Here is a 23352-nt window from a genome sequence, read left to right on the forward strand (position 1 = left end):
TTCCACTTCTAACTATCATAGTCTTCTTTAAAGTTGTTAATTCAGGTATAAAATGAAACTCACTCTTGTTGAATTAGAGACGATTCCGAGCTGGAAGAAACCTGAGAATGCACTTGGGCCTGTTTCCTGTCTTCAGGCAGACAGATACACTAAAGCCGCCAAGAGAGATGGACAGTTTGTTTGTTGCAGTTATATTTTTCAATTACCAGGTACATGCATCTATTTCATGAAGTGATTGTCTTGGAATAACCTTTTCACTAGCTACAGAACACAGGAAAGTAGCCATGCACAATTAAATGTTTAGATTGCTTCCAATCTGACTTTTTGTCTGGAAAAGCTTCCTCCAAAGTTAGTAGCAGTAGCAAGCATGGCAGAAGGAAAAATGTGGTTCTCTATGGGAGGGAGGCTATTTCACATGGTTAAGTCTTTTCAGCAAAATGTTTTGTAAAAGTTTCTTGGGAGCACACAATTCCCTTTAGTGCATACCCAAAGACTTTTATTCTCATATGTGTACAAACTCACTTGGGGGTCTCCAAAGTCCTTTGTACTTTCACATTTTTTTTGGCTTTTTAAGATGTAATGAAAAAATCCGCCATGATTTACTAAAAGTACCAAATGTTAAAAATTGACAAATATGTCAATTTAGATCCTAAATTTGAGTTTACATACCTACAATGAAGCATCAAGACCATAAAAGAACATGAAAACTTTATTTTTATAGGGGACTTCACAGAAAGAACATACTTCTGTTGTGTGTGTCTACGTATTTTTGTTTCTGTAGCTTATCTCTGTTGTGTGCACGCAAGAAGGAGAAGGTTCTTTTATTCGTTTATTTTGGTTTGGCCAAGGATGCTCATGATAGAATATTTGAATTATGAAGAATTTTGTTTTATTTATTTTAAGTGGTGAAAACTGTAGTTCTTAATCTATGAAGAAGAATTCTCTAGGTCAATAAATAAGAAAAATACAAAAAATTAGGAAAATACGTAAACTCAAGTTATGAGGTATTTCAAAGATACAGTGCCAGTGAAAATTCTCTTTCCCACAATTTGCAACTGCCAGAGCTCTTGCTTTAGTCTTTTTATCCTTACATTTGGAGAAACACAGCCAAGTCTGAGATAAAAGCCCTTTTGTGGATGTGGAGGTTGCAGTAGTTCAGAGGAAAGTCAGAAAAGGAAAGTAATAAAGCAATATTTAAATGTCTTTATATAAGAACAAAAATATTTCTTTAAAAACTGTTAAAAGACTTTTTTAAATCCTAAAAACACTCGCTTTTATAGAGCACATGATTGTCTGTGTGGCCACTGTTTCCAGAGGGAGGTTTCTTGTTTTTAAATAGTAGGAAAGTATGACATTCAAATTAGATTTTCCATGCTATATTTAGTTTTACAGATGTGTTTAGTTCTAAAACTGTCATTTATTGTATTCTGGGGAGAGTATGTATATAAAAAAATCCCAGGAAACCCTTTCGCCCAACTCAGACACAGTCAATTTTAACACCGCACCACGATCTCTCACTTCCTGTAGCTTATTGCTTCTGTTAACTAGAAATGCCCAAATTCTCCGTATCTAAATTGCCATGGCTAGAGTCTGAGAAAACGACCTGTTATCACTTTTTCTGAATAGCCAAGTTTTTAAAGTTTATCAAAGCTTTTTGATGTTTTTCTCAGAGTTCAATAGGTTGTTCTCTCACATTACAAGAATCAGGAATTCCCAGCAAGCAGACTTCATTATATATAATGCATATACCAGGAACACGCAGATCACACTTGATTAGGCTCCTAGTCAACATACACGGGCATTCACTCAAGGGGTAAACCAGTAATGAGCCAGACATACACACATGTGCAAATGTACAACCGACAGCAAATTATTTTAGATCCTACGTCCTCTGAATATTAAAAATGAGCCAGGAGGCAGCTCCTGTGACATTTGTAATGAAAACTCTAGATTGTAATTTTCATGGAGAAGTAGCTTCATATCACATCTCGTGAGTTTCGTATCGCACAGCAAAGGACCATGCTGAAGATCATGCCCAGGATCTGAAACACAAGGAGCCACCTGTTAATGATGTTCAAATGCTAACAACTGATAAAAAGGTCAGCAAACTGCTTGGGTATTTATCTAACTCACATTAGACAAATAACTCATTTGTCTCAAGTTAATGAATAATTATAACCAATAATTACTGGTTATAAATGGCATATCTGCTACTTAATTATAGGCTCATGGTTAAAGACTTCCATATTAACTCTGCTTAAAGTGCATTCCTATTTTATTTTTGTTAAAAAGTAATGCAGCTCTGCTTTAAGAAAAGGGCTCTATTTCTAGATTAGAGAATAGTTCTTAAAATTTTTAAAAGACTAATACATCACTGGTTTTGGAATTTTATATTTCAGGTTAATTCTAGGTCTCTTCTATATATTTACTTTGAAAAATACATTTATAACCACTAGTTGTTTAAATATGCTTGTGGTCTAAATAATTTTCTATTGCTGGAAAAGCTTTGAATTTTTGCATCAGTGACTACATATTAAAAAGTGGAACATTTCTTCAATCCCAGTCCATTTTTAAGTGCAAATGATGCTTACTATTTAACTCAAGAGTTTTACCAAAGCATAAACTGAGGCGTTTGAGCTATGGTATTTCTGACATCTTCTGCCTCTTGGATACTTCTTTGAGAAGCCAAATACTTGGCAAAATCAATAGCCACTTATATGGTTTGAGTAGAAGGATGCCAAAAGATCCTTCTTGTCCTCAATCATTTCCCCTACAATTCTGCAGAGCCTGTGGAATGCTATCTGTGGGTGCAATGTTTACAAACTATTGTCAATGTCTGTTTACAGAAATCAGTATCATAACCCTGGTTCTCTCCTCACTCCCATCCTACATCAGACTAGGATCTGTAAATGCTAAACTAAGAAAAGTAGGAATGGTCGGTTATTTCGGAGGGAAGGGGCAGACTTATGCAAGGGAAATAGGCACGAGCAGGACTCCAAGCTTCTAGATGACAGAACGAGGTGTCCGTGTGTGGCAGGGGAGACACCTAATGGACATTCGGTTAACTGATTATACTGTGCAACTCTTACCTTAAGAAGAAAAGACTTAAAGAAAGAAGAAACTCTCGAGGTGCTGATTCAAGATGGCCAACAGAGGGCATCCCCCTTGACCGTGGTTGTAAGGTTGGATGCAACCCCTGCTTCATCCTGGTTGTACTCTCAAGGGATCCCATTAGAAAGAAAGTTTTTCAGCCTCATTCTGCCACTGTCATGAGTCAGGCAGGGGTGACCACTTCTAGGACGCTCATCCATTGAGATCATAGAATTAAGAGGGTCTATTTGATACCTCTGTTAGGCAGACAATTTTCAAATCTTCTGCCTCAGAATGGCAATTGGGATAGCCCCAGAGCAGGTGGGGAGGGCCTCAGAGATGTCTCTGGCTTGAAAGATCCTCAGCATAGTATTTTCACCCGCTGCCCCACCTCTCTGTGCTCTACATACAGAAAAGAGGAAAGATGCTTGTGTGTCCCCTGGGAGCTGACAATTCACTGATTTCCTCTCAATTCCCATTGTGCCCGCCTTACCTTAGGCCATGAATTAATCTATATAGAGGGCTAGAGGGTAGGTACTATATTAGCATTAGCTATTATCACTTAACTCCTGGACAATGGAAATCACCTTTTTACTGGCCTATCTGACTCCAATCTTGCTTCCTTCTACCTTTATCTCCACACTGCACCACAGGTCCTTCTAACCCTCAATGTCTCCCCCTATCTTAAGAATGAAGCCTAGCCTCTCAAAAAGACACACAAAGACCTCAAATACGTGGACCCTCACCCCTGATCCAGCGTCATCTCTTGCTACTCCTACCGTACCCTCTGCCCCTATCAATTCTTGCCCGCTCTTCTTTTGTACTTGAGGAGTACCAAGCCACCTGCAGGTGCCTGGATGCACTACGCTTCACACTTTCACACACGCTATTCCATTTGCCTGGATTCTGGGTTTGGGAACACAGACTATATAGACCGCTAGCACTTATTGAGTGCTATGTTCCAGACACTTTATAAGAATTAATTCCTAATAATATTTTATATGTATTACTCCATTTAATCTTCACAACAATCTTATGAGGTTGGTACATTAAAATCCTCATTTTATAGATGAGGGAATTGAGGCATAGAGAAATTAAGACACTTTCGCATGATCCCAGGGCTTGTAAGCAGTGGAGCTAGGACTTGAATCCAGACAGTGCAAGGCCAGAGCTTGCACTATAATCACTACCCTATGCTGCCTATGCAAATCACAGGTGAGAGAGATTCGCCTGATATGTCACTTCAAGTCTCTAACAGTAGGAAGAGACCTAGAATTGACAATCACTTGTCCAGTTTAAACTTGGTGGCCTCAAAATAGGAAGTTATTGCAATGATAAACTGAAGGTCATAATTAGGTTAAAGTTGAAGCTTGTATCATATTTTAGAGAACTAAGTACTGATGTATCTAATTAGCTTTGTTCTTAGAAGATGTCCCGTCAACAAATGTCTTACTCTTTCATGAGAAATTTCTCCTAAGACACTGCCATATCACACTTGAAGAGAAATAAGATGCAGACGTTCAAGGCTTCTTAGAGGGCAAAAAAGGCAAATTCTGGTAAAAAAGGTAAATTTCTCACCGTGAAACCTGCAATTCCAATACCGACAATTCCGATGAGCTGGAGCTTAACACTGATTGTGGTCTCAATTTCATTAATGCAATTCTGTTTTGGGGGAAAAAAAAGTCAGGAATAACAACTGATAGTATGTATGAATCACTGCCCCGACCCTTCTCTACAGATCATCTTGTGAGAGTTAATCCATGTCAGCTTCTGCTCACATCTAAACCATTCCCTTAGATAGTATCACTTTGACAACTTTAAAGCAAAAATGTAGTTTTGGGAAAAAATACAAGCCTTTCCTTTCGGTGGAATTTTCTTATTTAGGCCAATGGCTGCTTCAGAGCCCTGAAACCTGGCTGGAGAAAGCTATTCTGGGACCTGATGCATTTAAAAATTGAGGGCCTCCTCTTACTTTCAGCAAATAAAAATAAGTAAAATATCCCCCAAATAACAGCCCCTTGCTTTTGTATTGTCATTTATAGTTTAAAAGACTTTCCACATATTTGATCCAATTTACTATGCAAGCTAGGGCTTAAGCAGTAAAACTCTAAAAAGCCTGTACGGCTTCAAATGAAACAAAGAAAAGCCAAGTTTCTTTGTGGCTCGGCTGAGGGGATCCCTATCCTTCCATCTGTGCCTCAGAGAGACCTGTGCAAGGCAGATTCAAAGAACCGTCACACAGGGGGGAAAATTGGGCAGGGAGCAGAAGAGATCACTTGCTATTAGTTTCTCTAGCTTCTATTTGGAGTCCTCTTAAGACAGAGGTATGCTCTCAACCCAGTTTTGTCCCTAGGCTGTCTGGCTTACCACTGGTCAGCTCCCTCTGATGCCTGCAGAAGCTATATGAAACCCTATTCTCCTGTCTCCTATTGTACTCCATGCTTTCAACAAACATTTCTTGAGTATCTGCCTGGCATCAGCCACTGGAATGGCATAGTGGATATGGAGATAATAGACGTGGTTTCCTGTGCCCTCAGGGGCTCCTGGTTTAGAAAAGGACACAGACCCACAAGAAATAATTACAGTACATTCTGGTAAAAGTTTGAGATCCCCTGCTCTAGATAGTGGCTCCCTTACTCACTGGAGAAAATGAAAGTCGACTTATAGAAATTCTTCTAACTTTCCTCTCCTTCACCTATAAACTTACATGCTCCATTCATTCCGTGCCAGGCACTGCTGTAGGGTGTGGGCAGGCACAGCGAACAAGGCGGCACCGCCCCTTACTTCTTTCTCTCTCATCAAAGCCAAAGAAGTGCCCTTCTCTGTTGAACGTTAACCCCTTCACTGGCTCTGAGTCTCACTCCCTCTCATCTCCTCAGGAGGCTGTGCTGTCAGTTATCTTGTTTCCTTCCTACACATTCAGCCTCTCCTCCTCTATTGACATTTCCACTCATTGTATAACACCATGCTCACGATCTTCAGTCTAGAACAAAAAATTTCCCCTCAAATTCTGTCCTCCTCTAGCTCTGCCCACATCCCGTCCTTTTTTTCACAGCCAACTTCTTTTCGTGAAAAACAAACTAACAAAACATGTGTTGGTTTACTTAGTTGTAAAAGGAATATGTGCTTATTGTTGAAATTTGAAAAACTGATGTTAAAAAGAAGAAAATAAGAAAGATTTGTATGCCTACCACTAAAGATAATTACTAACATCGTTGGTGCATTCTTAAACACAAACACACTCACACACTCAGTTCATTATTTATATACAACTGTGTGCTCTTTTAACTTAACATTACAACTTCAAAAATATCCCCTTTCAATAAAAATTCTTTGAAATTGTGACTCAATGGCTGTAAAACATTTCATCATAAGATAGGACATAATTTATTTAGATAATCCTCTATTGTTACATATTAATGGCCTATCCAGTATTTTGTTCTTACGAATAACACTGTAATGAATACCATTGCACAAATATCTCTGTCCACATCTCTGATTTCTTTTCTTTAAAATAAATTTGAGGGGCCAGCCCCATGGCGCAGCGGTTAAGTGCGCACGTTCTGCTTCGGCGGCCCGGGGTTCGCCGGTTCGGATCCCGGGTGCAGACATGGCACCACTTGACAAGCCATGCTGTGACAGGCATCCCACATATAAAGTAGAGGAAGATGGGCACGGATGTTAGCTCAGGGCTAGTCTTCCTCAGCAAAAAGAGGAGGATTGGCGGCAGTTAGCTCAGAGCTAATCTTCCTCAAAAAAAAAATAAAATAAATTTGAGAAGTGGACTTTCTGGATCAAAGGGCATGAACATACTTAACCCACTACTCTTGCATAGTTATACTCACCTATAAAAATTTTGTACCAATTTCTCTGAAAATGCTCATTTCACATCATTTTCGCCAACACTGCATATTATTATTAAGAAAAAAAACCTTGGCCAGTTTCATAGGTGAAACAATGGCATCTCTTGATTTTAACTCGCTATTATTTTCTAACACTACCATTAATTGCCTACACTTTTTATGTGTTTAACAATAATTTGGATTTTGTCTTTTCTGAACTCTCTTTTCCACTCCTTCGCCTAAAGCCTAACTCCTTGAAAGGGCAGCTTCCCTCCTGACGTCTCGTTTCACGCAGCGCGCGCCCTGTCCTCACTCTGTCCCTGGTGCCAAGTCAGCGGGCACTTTTTTAAAAGCTCAGTCCTGTTAGCTTTTCAGTACTTATTTTTGTGGACCTTCTTCCAAGAAACAAACCATCACGTTTTCTGCTTCTGAGCCATTGCTTACGCTGTTCCCTCTGCAGGCAAGACTCCTCTACCTCTCCCTCTCACTGCTGGCGGGGTTACTTCTCACGCTTGAAGATTTAGCTGAGACATCACTACTCCAGTCAGCCTTCCCGATCTCTCCAGCCTCTGGCCTCACCTCAGCGCCCCTCTGCGCTTTCATAGCACCTGGCACACTGTGCAAACCTCCACTGCTGCGCTTTATCCATTTCTGGGTTCACCTCTCCCATCAGACTGCAAGTTTCTTGAGAGTAGGGCCTTCTTGTGACGCATCTTTGTATCTGCAGTGCCTGGTATAGGGTAGGTAGTGGATAAATGTCGAACTGACCTCAATGGCAGCACGTGGCCCTGGTGACCATTCCCTCCTCCCCCATGGTTCTCTGCATGTGTGTCTGGCTACTTCTCCTAGTTTTTTTATTTAGCAACTCTTCCTCCGCCCATCCTTAAATGTTTTTGTTACCCAGAGTTCTGTCCTGGACCTTCTTTTCTTCCAAACCTAATGGATCAAATCATATCTACAGCTGTAAGATTCCCATAAAGTACCGATGCCCAAACCTCTTTCCTGAGCCACAAACCAGATTTTCTAACTGCCTGCTGGACGTCTCCCTTGGAAGTTTCACTGGCTCCTCAAAATCACCATGTTAAACATTTAACTCACTTTCTTTTCTCCAAAATTTGCTCCTTCTGCTCTATTCCTCAGCTCGATAAATGATACCATCATCTATCCAGATAGTGAAGCCAGAAACCCAGTAGACCCTACCGCTTCTCTCAGATCTAACTGGTCACCGGGTCCTGAAGATTATACTTTCTGAGTGGGCTTCTCCTCTGTATTCCTGCCACCTGGCCCACCTTGTCACCAGTTAACATCTCCTGGCTGACAATGAGAACAGCAGCCTTCCCAGCTGGTCTCCTTGGCTCCAGGTTACTCACCTACCGTGAATCCTCCCCACTGCACTACAGTGGGCTCAGTGAAACGCAGATCCCACCTCAGACTCCACCTTCAATGGTTTCCTAAGCATAGAGTGCGAAGCCTAGACTTTTGGCTTTGCAAGTGTATTCAAGACCCTTCACGAACAGGTCCCTCCTCTTCAAAGGACTCATCTCTGACTTGTGGGGGCTTTCAGCTGCTCCCCGCTGCTGGCACTTCCCTGGATACAACCACATTTTCTTGCCTCCACACCTTTGCCCTTTCCCCTCTACCTGGAATACTCATTCCTCTCTCATTTGCTCACTGAACTCCTGTGAATCCTTCAAAATTCATCCTAAGAATTACGTCAGGGGAGCCTCCCATGAGCCCTCAAATCCTACGCCTCTGGCTGAGTCTGCCACGCTCCCTCTAGCGCAGCCTCTACTCATGTGCTACCATGTGGTGTAATGGCTCTCTTGCATGTCTCCCTAGCCAGATGGTGAGTACTTTGAGGGCACTGGCTGTGTCTTAGTCATTTCATCCAACTCAGAAGGACTCAATAAGCATTCACTGGGTGATTCATGACCGGGGCTGGAAGTAAAATTTCATCCATCCCTTCACAGATGAATGCCTAGAAGTCTCACTGTCACTGCCCCCACATTCTCACACGCCCCCCTCCTTTCCCACATCGTACTTATGCTTTCCCCAACTGCTTCACTCAAACTGCGTGGAAACGTCACTAAAGATCTTCTAAGCACCAAATCCAACAAATTACTTCCAGCCTTCATTTCCTTGTTCTCTTCCCAGCATTGACTTTATGGACAAACCATCCCCTCCCTTGCCTCCCAGGTGCGGCTGTCTTCAGACTCTCCCCGACTTGCCTCCTCCTTCACAGTTTCGCTCTGGCTTCTTGTCCCCACTTTACCCCTTACATGACAGTGTGTCCAGCCCACCTCTTTCCTTATTCTACACACTTGCTCTGGGTCTTCCATCCACTCCGACAGCTTCAGCTACAACTAGTATGCTGGGATTCCTACACCTGTGTCCTCAACTCAGATTTCCTGTCAGTCCCACAGGCTCCAAAAGTGCAGAGCTGACCCGAACTGAAGCTTTCATCTGCCCCCAGATCTGCTCCTTTCCCTATACTGACCTCTCTTGGTGAGTGCAGCCCTACCCACCCACTCTGCTTAAGCAGAAGCGTGAAGTCTTAGCGTCCTCTCTTTCACTCCCCACTCCACACCCAGTAAGTCGCCTGGGCCCGCTGCTTCCACACCAAATCACCTCTGAATCATCACTTCCTCCCACTCCTCACCGTTTATGACTTGCTGTAGCCCCTCATCCTTTCTTACCAGGGTGGCCACAAGTGCCACCTAAGTGGCCTTCCACCATTAGTCTCAGCCTTCTAGTCCACCTGTCACAACCAGCCGCCTGAGTACTCTTTCTACAATGCAAGACTCATTCCGTTAAGCCTCTGCTAAAAGCAAGGGCTTCTCCAAGCTTCCAGGTGTGAAATCATGCCTTTGCCTGCCTCTCCAAAAACGTCTCTCACCATCCCTCTGACGCCCTGTTCTCCTGCAGTCCTGGAGTTTCATACGGCCATGCCTCTGTTCCGGCTGCTTTCTGGGCCTGGAATGACCTTCCTTTGTCAAAACTCAGCTCAAGGATTCCATCCTCCGTGAAGCTTTCCTAACTCCACGGTGTCTCCAGTGTTCCTAGACAGACCAGGTACAGAACCGTCTCCCCTGACTGGTGTGTGAGGCCACTGAAGCAGGGATCGTGTGTATTTGTCCTTAGAGTTTTCAGAAGCTGGCATAGTGCCTGACACACTGCACTTAATAAATGAAGCATTTATCAGTGCCGTGACTCCCATGGACAGATGTGGGGCAACAGTCTGGGGGGTTGTTTTGCACACCTCTGGTCCTGGTGAGTTTAATTAGTGCCATAGCATTTGCATCACTACCCAGCACAGCATCATCCCCCAGGGTAGCAGGAGACTGGGACTCAGCATCGCTTTGCTTATTTTCCAAAGAATAAAGCTGAGGCACAGAAGCCACTGCGAGAAGGCCTCCTAGAATCATACCACCCCGAGGGCAAGAACCATCTTCTACTAGATGCAGGAGAGGAACCCTGGTAGAGAAACCTACCTTGTGCCCTAGAAGCTCCTTTGGGCATGTGGGCTGGACTTGTTCAGAGCTTTCTTTTCCACAGCATTGAAACTAGAGAGTCAGAAAAAAGCTTTTAGGACACAGGAGGGAGAAGCAGCAGCTACAAGTCTGAGCGCCACTGCTAAGGACTGGGGGTGCAGACACACCAAGCAGCTACGAGGCCCCATCACTGCAACTCAAACCACCATTCTGGAAAGAGAGTGAAGAGTCACATAATCATGCCAGCAAAACAAGATAATGACTTCTCTACAGTTGTCTCAGTTTTATGATAGGAAGTGACTCAAGGCAACCCAAACAATGCAAGATGCTAATTGACAGTGTCTGTATAAATTGCTGTTTTTTAGACAGGAGTTGGCCCTTTAGACTCTTGCAGCCTGAGAGTAATTTAACGGGCCCACTAGCTAAAGTTTTATGAGCTTCAGGAAGGCCTCATTAACTGGGGACAGTCTGGGACGGAGAGAAGTGGCCACAGCAAACCCCAGGGGCTAAAAGACCAGGGCTTGAAGGCTGGCCAGCACCCAGGTGTCCTGCCCTGGGGCTAGCCCTTCAAAGACAAAGCAACCTGTGTGCTGCTCGATGTCCTTGGGGCACCTTCCAGGACACTCCTGTGACAGACAAGAACTGGCTACCTGAAAACACTGGCCCAGGAGTCTGCAGCTACTTCTGCACATCACGATGGCCTAGAAACAGGACGATCTTGCCCGGCCCCTCTCCTCCTAGCCTTCCTTGAGTAACTGTGGGTAGCTCTGAGCACTGCACTGACAGCACATTCGCACAGGACGTGCCAGGAGAAAGGGGGCGTCCGTCTCATGTGCCCCTTCATTTTACAAATGAGGGAGCTGAGTATCAGGGAGGCAAGGAACTTGCTCAGGGTCACAAAGCTGTTCAGCGGCAGAGCTGCAGCTAGAAAGGAGCTTTTCTGGCTGAAAGGTCACGGTTGTTTCTGTTCCACCACAGTGCCGCCCTTTGAGAAGCCTGATATTTATTTGGGCGGCTTTCTCAGTGTTCTTGTGTGTGCTCTTTTGTCTCTTTGGGGCACATATCCTGACTTCCTCTTGCAAACTCTGTGTGAGGCCTCTTTCTCTTCTGGGTTCTACACCTAATGCAAACCATGGCTCCGATGGTTGAAATACAGTGCTGCTGCTTGGCTTTGCTGAATTTATTCCTATTTTTTAGTCCAGGTGACTAGAGAGAACCTGGCTCACGCATAATCTTCAGAAGATGCGATGTTAAGGAAGAAGTAAGGTTACTCACTGTTGAGTGGAAGGTGATGAGAGTCCCGTTCCCCTTCTCCCTGTCTCTAAGGTAACCGTTATACGCCTCCTCATACATGGTCTGGACGTGTCGTATAGCCTGAAACAATAGCAGGAAGACCACGAGGCCAGTGAGTGGGGAGGTTTCCAATGCTCTCCTTTCATCAAGAAAACCCCTTCTTCCCTACCTTCAAGAATACATCCTTCCATACGTTATCTGTATTTTAAGATAATTCTGCATATGGAACAGATGACAGATTCTGGAGTTTCTAAGACACTTTTGAAGATGGAAGGATAGACTAACCAAGAACAATTTTCAGAGACTAGAAAGATTTCTTAGGGTGGAGTTTCTCAAATATGAACGGACACCAGCACCAAGGGGACCCCAGATTCGTGGGCCCCACCCAGGGGATTCTGATGCACAGCCAGGGTAGGGATCTGTGCATTCTTGGTTCCCCACTGGTGAAAAGTACTCAAGTCTCATCATGACATGGTTTAAAAGGCGTGCATGGCCAAGGAAAACTGCTTCAGCATTCAAATAGCATATAAGACTTAGGGAATGCTTTTTCTAGTATAAAGGTGTGTGACCCCAAATTCATAGAGATCTCAAAAGACATAAGATCTAATCCCTCTGACCTACAAATACAACCAGCTACTTTGGAAAAATTCCAAAGGAGGTGATCTTTACTTCTTCTACATGTTTATCACTTTTTTAATCTATAATAAATTCTTAAACACAATATTGACCATACGTGAATTTACGTGCAATGCAGTAAACTTAAGATTCCATTCTTCCTGCTTTTCCTTTTCACTCAGTGTGTTTTAACCTTCTAAAAAGGCCACTTCCTCTGTGGGTTCTCCTGATAACCTATTCTGGACACCTACAATTTGAGCACAAATCGAAATAAACTGGCTTCAGCAGCACACAGCAGGTCAGTGTCAGTCTCTGAGGACGACGTGGTCTCTGCCCAGGCCAGCCCTGAGGACAAACGATAGTCTAACCAGAGAGGAGAATGCATGTTCTTCCCATCCCTCTTTCTCACGTCTACAGTCAAACCCCTACCCCATTTCAAATGGGATAATCTTAAAGTAGAGATTTTTTTTTTATCATAGACCCCTTTATAAATCTAACGAAAGCTATGAACTATCTCCTCAGAAAAATGTCTGCACGTATATGCATGCACACTCAAACACACATATGCTCAGTTCCTTAACAATACTTCTGGGTTACAAAGTTCTGTGTAAATGATAATTGGGGGCGTTATTTGGTTTTATAATATCATTATGGGTATCAATAGTCTCATATCCTTTGCCAGAAAGAGAATACTTTAGCCGCCATAGAAAGAAACTGTAAGTAATTTTTACTTACTACATCCTTGCCTATAAAAGCGAATACTCCAGTGGTTACTTCAGCAGCAAATATCACCAGTAGGCAGGTGAAAAACTATGGAGGAGAGAAAATATTAACTTCATTAATTTAATACCTTTTCAATTTATTTAGCCTGATTCTAGTTCCATTTGAAAAACATCAGGCAAGGTAATTAACTTGAACTGATCTAGTAGGAAGCACTTGCCCCCAGTCTCCTTGTAGTTCATTCATTCATTTATCCACTGATCAATCCATTCAGCAATGGTTTATTGATCATTACTCTGTGCCAGGCACTGTCCTAGGCGCTGGGTAGACAGTGGTGAATAAGAAAAGATCTCAATGTCTCTCCTATCATGGCCCTCATCTTACAAAGGGAAAGATATGACAAATGAGTAAAGCAATCAAAAAGTGAGTAAGATAAGTTCAGATAGTGACACAGAAATCCCACCACCTAAACAGTGCCTGGCTCCTATGTGCTTAATGAAAACGTGATAAACAAAAAAGTTTCTAGACAGACAGAGAATATGACCAGGAGGGAGAGAAAGACTGGTGGGGCCTGGGCCTGGAGAAGGTGGCACTTGAGACCGTGTGGCCTGGAAGGGCTTCTCTGAGGAGGGGGTAGCAGAGGTGAGGGGAGGCCTTCTGGACAGATGTCTGTCTCACTCTCTTGGGTCTGGTCTGATCAAACTAAGGTCAGTGATAGACAAGAGAGAGAGATGCTCAGCAACAGGGGAAAGAGAGAAAGAATGGAGGGCTGAGGAAATGAGTTAGAAAGTTTATGTAACAGAAGAAGCAATCAGACAAAGCGGTCGCAGGTAAACAATCAAGGATTGCAACAAGGAACGAGAGGCTGCCTAATAAAATTGCTGTTTCTGACTGCTCATGGAGAAATAGAAAAACTTTCTGTCTTCCTGGCCCTCTTCTTCCTTCTCCTTCTTTCTCTTAGGTCACACTGGTACTGGATGTATAGCAGTTAACTGAAATTATTTCTTTTCTCTCTCTTTTTTAAACAGAGGTTGCTCGTTAAAATAAACCACAAGAAGGGTGTTAAGTTATGGATCTCAAACAGCAATGCTGTTCTTGTAGATAATAGCACTTCCCTGCCTATAGGAAGTTTTTAGCTGCTTCACTCACTGTGAAATATTATTTTTTAAAGAACAATCATAATTGCTCCTAAGAATTATTAGGCACTTCCTCTCAAAACATCTTCACACTAATGACCTCACTTTTTTCACGTTCCCTATGAGGCAGGGACAAAGGTAATATTATTCTTATGCAAGAAATGGAGAAACCGAGACTCTGGGAGAGGATGTGCGTGCCAAGGTCTCAGCCGGCGGAGGAGCTGGCGCTGGAGGCCGGACAGCCGGCTCCCTTGAGGACAGTACCCTCCCCCCACTCCCCACTTACAGATCCGAGCACACACTGCGACTCCCGCGTGGCTCCGCAGCACCCGAAGAAGCCCACGGCCATCATCAGGGCCCCTGCTCCAACCAGCACATAGAGCCCTGAGGGGAAGAGGGCCAAGGAGATGCTGACCACCGCGAGCCGGCGCTGACCGCCCAGCATCAGGGCGGCTCCAGGCGTCCCACGCACAGAGCATTCAGTGTTAATAACAGAACGGGTACTTCTTGTTGAATGCTTGCTGCGCGCTTCATACACCTGACTTAACCTGCCCAAGGATCCTGAGAGGTAGGGGCTGCTGGTATCTCCAGCGAACAAAGAAAGCCTGTGCTTGCAGAGGTGAAGGGACGCGCTCTCCCTAACAGGGCCAGCAAGGCCTGGAAACCCCGTCTGTCCTGTTCCCACAGCTCACGCGCTTCATCCTCTCCATACGCTATCAGATTTCTGCCACCTCTGTAAAGTGGGTATTACTACCTTTCACATGAAATTGATGAAATGGCGTCCAGGGGTGGTCAGGAGCCAGTGCCAGAACTGGGGCACAAACCCAGGCCTTCCTAGGAGGCCCCTGGCCTCCCCTGGCCCTCTGGAATTAATGGCTGTCTCCCTCTTGTGAGAGGCCTTGAGGACAAAGTGTCTGGGAGAGAAAGGGGGCTGATGATCTATCTGCCCAGGCACAGATGGGGAAGCAGGGAGAGGGTGGGACAGGAGAGCAAGGCTTTGGAGAGGCATGGAGGACTCAGCATAAGGCAATAAGGTTTCGTGTGAATTATAAACTTTAGGGGGCAACACCCTATACAATGGAAACACAGGAGGTAGTAAGTGTTACAAGAGAACCGCCAATGAACGGAGGCGATAAGGTAATATACACCAAATAATGTTATTGTTAATATAACATGAGCCACATTTATTAAGGGCTTATTTTCTCCAGGCACTGTTCTAAGCTCCTGGCACAGATTTATTTATCTAATCTTCATGAAGCAGGTACCATTATTATCTCCCTTTTTCAGACAGAGGAAATGGGCACCAAAAGGTTAAGCAATGTGCCCAAGATCAGAGAGCTGGGATAAAAATACCTGTCTGCCTCTACAGCCAGCTCAGCGCTGTCACCCTATCCCGCCTCGCCAGCAACGAGAGCAGCCTGAATCCAGGTGATAATTTCACTTACTGCCCAAGTCAAGCCACAGGCACAGTTGTTCTCACAGAGGAAGAAAAGGGCTGAAATGTTCTTGATCTAAGAGAAATAAAGCCAAGCCTTTTCTTATTTCCTTTTCTAATGGTGAGATAAGTTAGAACATAATATGGGCCTGGCACTTGCTTAAATAATGCTGATCACCTCTATTTTATTTTTTGCATTTTGTTTATATGAGTCACCTGGAAACCACTCCCATTTACCCAGAGGGTGGGGAGCAGGCGTCCCACCTCTGGGGAAACCCTGAGCCTGGTCTGCAGGGTGCCTCCGGGGCCTCTCTGGGGCACTGAGGGTGGTTTGTGGGCAGATCTGTCTGCTCCCTGACACAGACGAAGCCACAGGCCAGGCTGCGCGGCTTCCTGCACGGCCCAGCCGTTCTCAGGGCCTTTCAGGGCCGGGGAAGCCCTGCTGCTCTACAGGCCTGAGGCAGGTACTTCTCTATTTCCTGCTGTTCCAGCTCTGACACTTCCTCCCTTTCCCTTTTCTCTGAAAGAATAAGTTCATGGAGAATGGATGTGGTAATGAGAGAAATGATGCCATATTAAAAATAACACTATTGTTGGCCCCACTGCTGAAACAGTGAAACTGTTTAGCAGCTGAAACTGCTAAAACTTATTGTTTTAAAAAAATTTCTTTATTTTTCAAAGCTCTTTCATTTCCATCATCTCATTGGCTCCTCAAAACAACCTCATTAGATAAGGCAAGTGTTATATTTCTGTTTTACTAGTAGGGTCAGAAAGGCAGGATAGCTCCAGGCAGGACACACAGGCTTGGCGCCCCGAATCCCCTCCCACACTCCTATTTGACCGCCCCGCTGAAACAGGCCGCAGGGCCAACATCAACAGCTTATTCAATTCCCTCACAGAACGCCTCATGGGGTGACCACCTTATTCTACTGATTTCCCACTTACGACGTTCATTGCCTCCCCTGCTACATGAGGCAGGACACAGATTCTGCTTGGAGTCACAGCCCAGGGTCTGGGCCCGCTTGCATCCTTATCCATCCTCCATTCCAGCCACGTGAACTGACCCGGTCTGCTCTTTCCCATTTTGTGTCTTTGTAGGTTCTCATATATCTTTCTCTGTAGATGTTAAGTCCACAAACAAACTTTATTCATCCGACCTAGATATGCCCAGCACAAGACAGAATTCTTGACCAGTTGGTTGGATGAGCGGATAAAGAGACAGCAAATCAAATCTGAAGTTCTGGGCTGGCTGGCTGCCTTCGCCCATCCTTGCTTAGAGATGCATGGTGGGAATGCATCTCAACCAACATCCGAGAAGCCACCACAGGGCTGGGTTCTCCCAAAGTCAGGAGATGAGAGCAGAATGCGTGCCCTGAGAAAGGGCTCCTAAGAGTCCGGAATGTAGGAGAAAAGGGTGCTCTTAAGGAGGCTGGGGGGCAGTGGACAGAGGCAAGGGGCCCGAGGACTGAGCTGCTCTGCACTGCGAACAAGATCACTAAGTGCCTGGGGCAACAATCCTTGCCCTTCAGAAATAACAAACCCCTCAAGAAAATTTGCTTATTTGTACAATATTCCATTCTTAGGCTATCAGAATCCCAGAGCTCACAGCAAAAACACCCTGGAACTGCCCTGGGAGCTCCACCACCTGAGGCTTCACCCCAGCAGACCCCTCTTTGTGTCCATGTGGGCCACGTGACTCCTTGGGTCTGCTGAATCCAATCCCAAATCTGGTGGTTGTACTCTGCACAACATAAGGCCACCTGTGGCTTCCAAGGATACTGTATCCTTTTTCTGATCTGACCCTCAAAAAATAGTTGTGGAATGAATAAATTAACTGGTAGTCACATTTTAATTCCAAGAAGGTTTCTGTAGAGCCCTCTCTCTCCCACAACAGCCTGTCTGACAAGTGCATGACCTATTTCCCAGATCCCCCCATGCTTTCTGAGTCCTATTTCCCTTGATTTAAAAAAGAGAAAACACTTTGAAATTACATTTTTATCATGAATAGCTGGGTCTTTTGATGCCAGTGATCTCTAGGTGACATGCTACTGCCAATTCCCTGACAATTCCATCACTTGTTTCTTAGGCTTCAGATTGTTCTTTTTAGGCTAGAAGCATCATTAAGTTAACTCAGAATGGAGACAGTGACCTAAAAGCCTTGTCTGCATCAACTCATTTCAAAATGGCTCCTCCTTGTAGAGACTGGATAATGGCATGCTCATCAATTTCAGTGGCTTTTTGGCAGCAGATGGTTTTACATACCCAGCTAATGACCATTTTTCATCTAAGAATATTTTTCTCTGCCTCTGTGCCATTCTTCCTCCCTCTCAGCTTGCTCTCGATGCACATAATTATATTTACATCTAGGATGTTGGATGGGACTCAGTTTATGGGGAAGGTTAGGACTTGGTTCTTGCTAAATAACAACAGCTGTCAGCTATTGAACGCTGTTCTAAGAGCCTAACATGTATCAGTCATGGGGTCACTCAGCACTAACAGCAGCAACTGCCACTTCCTGATGGCTCAGCCTGCTGTGTGCAGCATCGTCTCAGGAACCCGCCGCCTGAGAAGCCTCAACGCTAACAACTGTCCTCTCCTTCTGACTGTGGCCTCTGAACCACTCCCTTGTCTTCCCCTCTTGGATTCTCCCAAATACTCATGCCTCTCGCAGGCTGACTCCTCCCCCAGCATGCCCTGGTTACAGTATTAACTACAGCTACTATTTACAGAGGGCTCGTTACACAACAGGTACTGTACTTAAGCACATCTGTATGTTGTCATCTCCTAGTCACATCAACTCTACGAGCTATGTGGAACTAGTATTCATATTTCACAGCTGAGGAATCCGAGACAGAGAAATCAGGTAATTTACCTGGGATGGCACAGCTAGTAAGGGGCAAAACTGGAACTGAACCCAGGGGGGCTACCCCAAAGTGCACACGCAAAGCCCTATGCTGCACTTTCAGTGGAAACTGAGAAGAACGGTGACTCTCTTAGCTAGAAATCTGCTAATTTTGCAATTTATAAACAACAGAAGCGTTCTTTTTCTTCTGTCTTGTGAAAAGTGCTTGAGGGGTCTATCATTGATGATTTCTAGGTTTTCCTTTGAAAGTCAGGGCTGGGAGTCAGAAATCCAGGCCTGCCACCTCTGGCTTTAGGTAAATCCTCTTATTCCTCAGTTTTGTTATCTGCAATATGGAAGTAATTATCTGTTTTAACTTCTTGTAAAAACGCTTTGGAGAAATTGTCTCAACAATGTAAGCCAAAGCACATCTCCGTTCTGCAGCCACCATGATTCTCAGGTAGCTGAAAACCAAATGAAAACCAAGCAGTAAAAAAATATTACCAGAGTGAGTCAGATTTTTGAAAAAGCCAAGCCGGCTCCTCAACGTTCAGCACTGGAACGCTTTCCTTACACATCACATCTCGCCCCAATCAAAGCCAGGCTCCGCAACTCAGAATTCAACAGGGAGTGACAGTTACGGTCAGCCTGGGATCCTGGTGGCCATGTGGCTGCTGTTTGTGTGGGCAACCCCTTCACGGAGAAAACCTGCTCACGTCCTCTGCTCACAGACATGACCTCTTGTGCTCAGGCACATGGCGTCTGTCCGGCCGTCCAAAGGCTGAGGGGATGGCTCCCTACTCAGCGCTCCTGCAAAGAAGACCCCTGTAGTGTCTGCCCTTCTAGAGGCAGCCCCAGAGACAGACACTAACAGGAAGTCAGAAAGGCAGGCTGGTGGAATTTGGAAAACGCTGGGGGCTTCTCCCAAGAGTTCACTGAAGGTGAAAGTGGCGAGGGTCTAGGAAGCACCAAGTTACTCGAGCCTTTCTCACACCAGCTCCACTCTTGCCAAGCTCTCCTTTCTCCACATTAGCAACCAGTGGACACACACACCCTGATCGGCCTCCAGGCCTTGGCCTGGACTCAGAGGTCCTTGAGAAGAGGTGGCAGCAGCAGTCGCTCCCTGTCCTCATTTCCACTCCCCTCACGCTGGATCCTCTCCACCCTGTCCCCGGGCTGTGAAGTCATGTCCAGATCTTTATCACAGAAAGGAATCCTCTCTCCACCACCGAGGAGGAAGAACCAAAGATCCCAGAAAGGAAAGCATCCTCCAAAGGATGGAAAGATTTCTGCTACAAAGTGTGGCAGTCATCTGTCCAGGGGCAGGGGGCTGGAGCACATGTCTTCCTGAGGTCCTCTCAGAGCCACTGGAATGTGCCAAGCCTATTCACCAACACTCTTTAACAAAGAGATGATAAGAGTTTAATGGGCTGGTTGCTCGGGAACCTACTCTGAAAAGAAAACACCCAGATCAGTGAATGGTACCCTGTGACATGCAGTGAGATTTTCCCAAAACTGGGCCTGCTTCCTTTTTAAAGTCCTATGAGTGTGCAATACAAGTCCATAAATGGTATCCTGGAGTATTTTTCTCCTCGTTTTATCACTAGAGAGCAGATATCTTTTCTATTTGGAAAATTATTTATCAAGGAAAGAAATATAAATTTCTATGAACATGTATATTGCTCTATTTATATTATAAGAAATATTTGAGGGGCTGGCCTCGTGGCCAAGTGGTTAAGTTCGCGCTCCGCTGCAGGCAGCCCAGTGTTTTGTTGGTTCGAATCCTGGGTGCGGACATGGCACTGCTCATCAAACCACGCTGAGGCAGCGTCCCACATGCCACAACTAGAAGGACCCACAACGAAGAATATACAACTATGTACTGGGGGGCTTTGGGGAGAAAAAGGAAAAAAATAAAATCTTTAAAAAAAAAAAAAAGAAATATTTGAAGTGGAGTAAAGGTCCCTGACTTCACATGGACTTTTTCTTGTTGCCACTATCCAGAGAGGCAGCACGGGAAACAGACGAGCATAGGCCTGGTGTTGGCAGACCCGGGTTGCGGGCCCCATCGTGAAGAGCTGGGAAACCAAAGCTGCCTGCCGGTCCTGCATTGCTTCACCCTCTGGTCCTCAGTTTCCTTATTCTGCTTAGTGCCAAGATTCTACGATAACCTACTTCTTTGGACTTCAAGCACTGACCGTCAGCATCTTCACCACTAGCCACTTCAGTGCTGACTTGGAGAGGGGAGGTGTGCTGGAGGAAGGGGAACTAAGGGTGGGCAAAGCCAAACCCATGCCCCAGGCCACCAAGAACAAGCAAGAAGGGTTCAGGCCCTGCTGTGTGGACTGTTGTTTTCCCTACTCAGAATTCACTTCTTCTTCTTTTCTCTCAGAGAAATGAACCTCCTCCACTCTCAGTCCTTGTGGTCTGAGAGGGCCGACTGCCTTCCACTCCAACGCAGATGGAAAGGCCAGGCTTCAGCCAACAAGCCCGTCCCTCGCAGCTGGCCACAATGACTGGTTTGGGAGCCGGCACTGGACCCAAGATTGCCTATGAGAGTGAGAATCGGGACTTTGGTTGGATCTGGTGGAATGAAAGAAGCATGGACTTCTGTTGCCAGGGCTCCTTGGGAGATGGCACCTAGAGCCATGGGTAGCCATTTATCACATCTAGAGGAAACTTGCCCAAGAATGGAGCCAAAGGAAAGCAGAGCTGAGAGATGGCTACGGACGAGACTCCGACCACATCACTTGCATCCCTGAGACCAGTACTAATCCTGGACTTTCAGCTATGTGAGTCAAGAAATTTCTTTTTTCCTTAAGGCAGTTTGAGTCAGGTTTCTGTGATTTTTCAATTAAAACGTCCTGACAGATCTGTCCATAAAGATATCACATTTCTTGCCTCTTGGGCAGTTCATATGGCTTTAGTTTAGATTAGGAAATAGGACCAGGAATGTTCGTGTGGAGCTGGTTCACCCTCCTGTTCAACACAGGAATCTCCTGAATTGATAAACACCCCATTCTGATTTTCGCCACATTAGTGCTTAAATACCAACGCAGGAGAGAGTCCACTTTCATCAGTGGCAGTCTGCTCAGCTTCTTGGACTTATCAAATCATTAAAAAGGTTTTCTTATGTTGGACTCAAATCTACACCTGTGAAATTGCTATTAGTGCTTTGTTTCTGGAGTGACACGGACAGAAGCTGTCCCGAGACCGGCTTCTACCTTCAGCTCTGCATACGTGCCCCTCTCTGACTGAGCAGGGTCCCTTCTTCTGTAACTCAGGTTTCCCTCTGAAAATCACTTCTAGGCTTGATTCTGTCACTTGTATCTTTTTTGTTTTGATTCCTTCTGTCCCTGAGTTCAATTATATTTAATAATAATATTTAAAAATGCTTAATAATGTTTCTTGTCTTTCTGTTCCTTTCTTCACAATTCCTACTACAACCACCATGAGTTATGCCCTTATTTCTTCAGGCCCAACTATATCAATAATCTAGCACATTCCTTTCTGTCCTGTGACTCCCCTCTCATTCCACAGCTGCCTTAATAGTTTCTTTAAAATGCAGTGAAAATCAGACCCTCCCCCAAGCCCTAAATTATCCTTCTACTGGTTACCAAATTAACTAACCCTGACATTCAGGTCCTGTATACTAATCCTCCCTCCCTCCCCAACATTCCTAATCCTGATTCCCATCATGCCCCAACCCTTTATGCTCCATAAGAGTCCTCTGCCTGGCCTGGGCTTGCTCATCACTGTCCAGTACGCATGCCTTGTGCAGTCTTGCCCTGCAACCTCCGCAGGCCCCATTCTTCCTCTTCTCCATTGATTACAGTCTGGTCTTTCTCTAACTCAAATCCTTCCTGCCTCAACCAGTTTAGAATGACCCCTGATGCACCCACTGCAAAGATCACTTAGTTAACATTTAGTGACACTAGTTTCTATTATAATTTAAACGGTTAAGTCTGTGAGTCTTTTCAAATAGATTGCAAGTTACATGTGTTCTCTTACTTTTCTTTTCTTTTTTTTTTTTTTCAGGAAGATTAGCCCTGAGCTAACATCTGCTGCCAATTCTCCTCTTTTTGCTGAGGAAGTCTGGCCCTGAGCTAACATCCGTGCCCGTCTTCCTCTACTTTATATGTTGGACGCCCACTACAGCATGGCTTGCCAAGCGATGCCATGTCCACACTAGGGATCCGAACTGGTGAACCCTGGGCCGCCGAAGTGGAATGTGTGAACTTAACCGCTGTGCCACCGGGCCCGCCCCTCTCATACTTCTTTATGTGACCTCAGAGTCCTGGCCTGTAAATGCTGGCTGATGTATTTATGGATAAGTTATATTTTTTTCCCAAATGGAGGAGCCTACAAAAAAAAAAAAAATGAAAAGAATAGAGGCTCCCCTGTTTGAATGCATAACTATGTTTGTATAAAACCAAATATTTGATGGAATCCAAACAAGAAAATAAGCATGGAGAGATTTTCAGATAGCCAGATGTTTATTATCATTGAAAGGGAGACAGCCTCTCTTACATGCTTTTCACATAACCCAGGTCTTCATGGTCTTTTAAAATGGTTTTTCTTTAGTATTGCTGAAAATTTCCAGTTCAAGCTCAGAAATGACATTATAGAGATTTAAATCTTTCAGCCTCAAACCTGGTGGTGAGGTGGGTAGGTGGCTGGGTTTTAGCCTGTAGTTATTGTCAAACAACTTGAAGGAGAATGTCTGACTGTAACTGAGCTGGTTGATGTTTTCCCATGTTTGGTTCTAACTAAGGGTGGACTCCTCCCCATCTATCTCTGGGCACAAATGCAGCTTCTGAGAGCAAGTCCTGAGAGTCGCATCTGAGGAAGATGAGATAAATAGGCTTCCGGTGCCAAGCCAATAGCG

At 44.7% G+C, this 23352-nt stretch overlaps 1 protein-coding gene across 1 annotated transcript in view; it reads right to left on the reverse strand.

Moving 5' to 3' along the window:
* Positions 1-1078: 1078 nt before the first annotated feature.
* TSPAN2 (tetraspanin 2) overlaps positions 1079-23352 on the reverse strand; it is a 41858-nt gene continuing 19584 nt past the window's right edge. The window contains exons 3-8 of the mRNA XM_014848244.3: positions 14474-14571; positions 13067-13141; positions 11699-11797; positions 10424-10495; positions 4669-4752; positions 1079-2042 (exon numbers count right to left, since the gene is read on the reverse strand). Of these exons, the coding sequence (XP_014703730.1) occupies positions 1977-2042; positions 4669-4752; positions 10424-10495; positions 11699-11797; positions 13067-13141; positions 14474-14571 (494 nt within the window). The 3' untranslated portion in view covers positions 1079-1976. The remainder of the gene's footprint in view (positions 2043-4668; positions 4753-10423; positions 10496-11698; positions 11798-13066; positions 13142-14473; positions 14572-23352) is intronic.

The sequence above is a fragment of the Equus asinus genome, chromosome 16 (assembly GCF_041296235.1).
Source record: "Equus asinus isolate D_3611 breed Donkey chromosome 16, EquAss-T2T_v2, whole genome shotgun sequence".
NCBI classification, from domain to species: domain Eukaryota; kingdom Metazoa; phylum Chordata; class Mammalia; order Perissodactyla; family Equidae; genus Equus; species Equus asinus.